Source organism: Propithecus coquereli, unplaced genomic scaffold (assembly GCF_000956105.1).
Source record: "Propithecus coquereli isolate 6110/MARCELLA unplaced genomic scaffold, Pcoq_1.0 Scaffold22, whole genome shotgun sequence".
Taxonomy (NCBI): Eukaryota; Metazoa; Chordata; class Mammalia; order Primates; family Indriidae; genus Propithecus; species Propithecus coquereli.
In genome coordinates, this window is record NW_012147189.1 from 5,071,304 (window position 1) to 5,073,827 (window position 2,524).

The window sequence follows — 2,524 nt, forward strand, 5'->3', positions numbered from 1 at the left end:
GAAATAAAATAAAACAAATTGGAGGCAAGGACAGTCCTTTCTCTTGCTGCAAAATACCTCCTTGCTTTCCCATATACTTCTATGTCATTTCTAGAGCAAATATTACAAGATGACAGCTTTGGCAAATTATAAGCTTACTTAAGTGGTTTCTTACTTGGAAGAAAGAAAACAATTTAAACTAAGAATTTTCTTTTTTGGCTTATTCATTCTCAATCTTTTCTCAATCTTTCTTTATACAATAGTGGTAGAAAAGCACTTCTTGAAATGCTCACTATTAACTATTTAAATAGCACAGAATGAATTGAATTAATTTATGTAATTAATCAAAATAGATTATCAGTATAGATACTAGGGTGAGGTCCTAGAATTTGTTACACGTAGAGCTAAGCTTGCAAAAGATCTCATGGCAAAAGTAGAAACTTTGTGACATATCCCGGCTTTTGAAATATAGTTAGAAGCCAATCGAAAAAGCCTTTCGGCACCAAAGGTATTGAAGTGCCCAGGAAGCACCTTTTCTACCAGACCTCTGTCCACTAATTCTATCAGACGTTCACAGGTTCCAACATAGTCACTTATCCTGCTGTATGGGAGCCAGTCAATAAATGATCCATCATACACGACGTCTCCACTGAAGAGAATCTTTCGGTCCTTGTCATGCAAGCAAATGCTGCCCCTGGAGTGACCTGGCATGTGCATAACAGTGAGCTGTCTGTCACCGAGGTTGATCACATCCCCTACAAATGAAAACAAAGTTTACAGATAAACATGTTGTACACTCGACTTCAATCATTTGAAGAACAGAAGAACACTAAATGGTTTCAAAGAAATTGGGAAGGATGATGCTTATTTTACTTTTATTTCATAAATACTGTATTTCTTAATGATCATTTAAAAATAAGCTGCCTAAATTTCACTCCTATTGTTTGTTAGCCCAGTGTTTGGCCAAGCAGGTAATGTGGAACATGACTTCTGTAGGTTATTATGATACATAAAAGAAAAGGAGATGATTCTGTGATCAAATAATCTAAGGAACTCTAACTTCATAAGCAGCTTTCTTTTCTTCGAAATTTCTAAAGCTTTTAATAAACTTTTAATAAACTAGCATATATTGTAGATATAGTAGATACAGTAGATAAAGTTATTGTACAATTTCTCAAACTTTTTTGACCATGAAACTTTTACTTTTCAAAACATGCATGGTATCAGTATTCTGTTAACACAATTCATTAATGTTGCTCTAGTGAATTGTATTATATTTTGCCCCTTGTTGTGTCACCTTGTTGGAATTCAGACTTGAGGAACTGGTACAAATGATGATGCTCTGGCTAAAGCTATTGCTGTGAGTATTAAGCTGTCCTTTATCTTCGACCTAGGAAACATGTCTTCCATCAGAATCTATTACGCTGGCTCACTTGCTAACTTGCAAGTAGGGTCAAATCTCAGACTTTTCACAATTATTGACAGTGAGGAGAAAATAGAGCTATATTGGTGCAAAATTGCTGTGTTTCACTGAAATTATATCAGTATTAACTTGAAATAAATTATAAATTAAAATATTCACATTGTAATCATTCATGCAAACACAGAGGAAAAAACCAAAGAAATACAGCTAAAAAGTTAATAGAGGAATTAACATGGTATAATAATCAGGATTCATTAAACATAAAAACGCAGAGATTGTCAGAATGGATTAAAAAGCAATAAATACACAGTCTGCAAGAGAAACTATAAGGTCAAAGACAAAAATAGGTTGAAAAGTTTCACCATGTAAATAGTAATGAAAGAGAACTAGAGTGAGAATATTAACATAAGATAAAATAGATTTTTACATAAGGAACACTACTAAAGAAAGGAGCTGTATTTTATGAAGTTATATATTAAATCAATACATTAAAAAAATAACAATTATAGGCCTGACATGGTGGCTCATGCTTATAGTCGCAGTACTGTGGGAGGCCAAGGCAGGAGAATTGCTTGAGGCCAGGAGTTTGAGACCAGCCTGGGCAACATAGTGAGACCCAGCTAAAAGAAAAAATTAGCCAGGCATAGTGGCCTGTGCCTGTAGTCCTAGCTACTCTGGAGGATGACTCAGGAAGATTGCTTAAGCCCAAGAGTTGGAGGTTGTAGTGAGCTATGACTGTGCCCCTGCGCTCTAGCCAGGGCGACAGAGTAAGACTCTGTCTTCAAAAAAAAAGGAAAAGAAAAAGAAAACAAAGACAATTATAAATATATATTATTCACCTAAAACAGAGACCAAAAATGCATAAAGCAAAAATTGACAGAATTAAAATAAGGATAAATAATTCAACAATCACACTTGGAGAGTTCAATATTCCTCTTTGAGTACTTTACAAAACAAGTAAAGAGAAAATCACTATGAATACAGAAGACCCGAACAACTCTATCAACCAATTTGACTTAAGTGACATAAATAAAATACTTTACTCCAAAATAGCGAAGTACTCATTCTTTTCAATCACACATGGATTATCCACCAGGCCATAAAGCAAGATTCGATAAATTT

The 2,524-nt window shown here is 34.4% G+C and overlaps 1 protein-coding gene across 1 annotated transcript in view; it reads right to left on the reverse strand.

Annotated features, from left to right (window-relative positions):
- Nucleotides 1-2: 2 nt before the first annotated feature.
- MBLAC2 (metallo-beta-lactamase domain containing 2) overlaps nt 3-2,524 on the reverse strand; it is a 27,366-nt gene continuing 24,844 nt past the window's right edge. Inside the window, exon 2 of the mRNA XM_012644758.1 lies at nt 3-734. Coding sequence (XP_012500212.1) covers nt 349-734 — 386 coding nt within the window. The 3' untranslated portion in view covers nt 3-348. The remainder of the gene's footprint in view (nt 735-2,524) is intronic.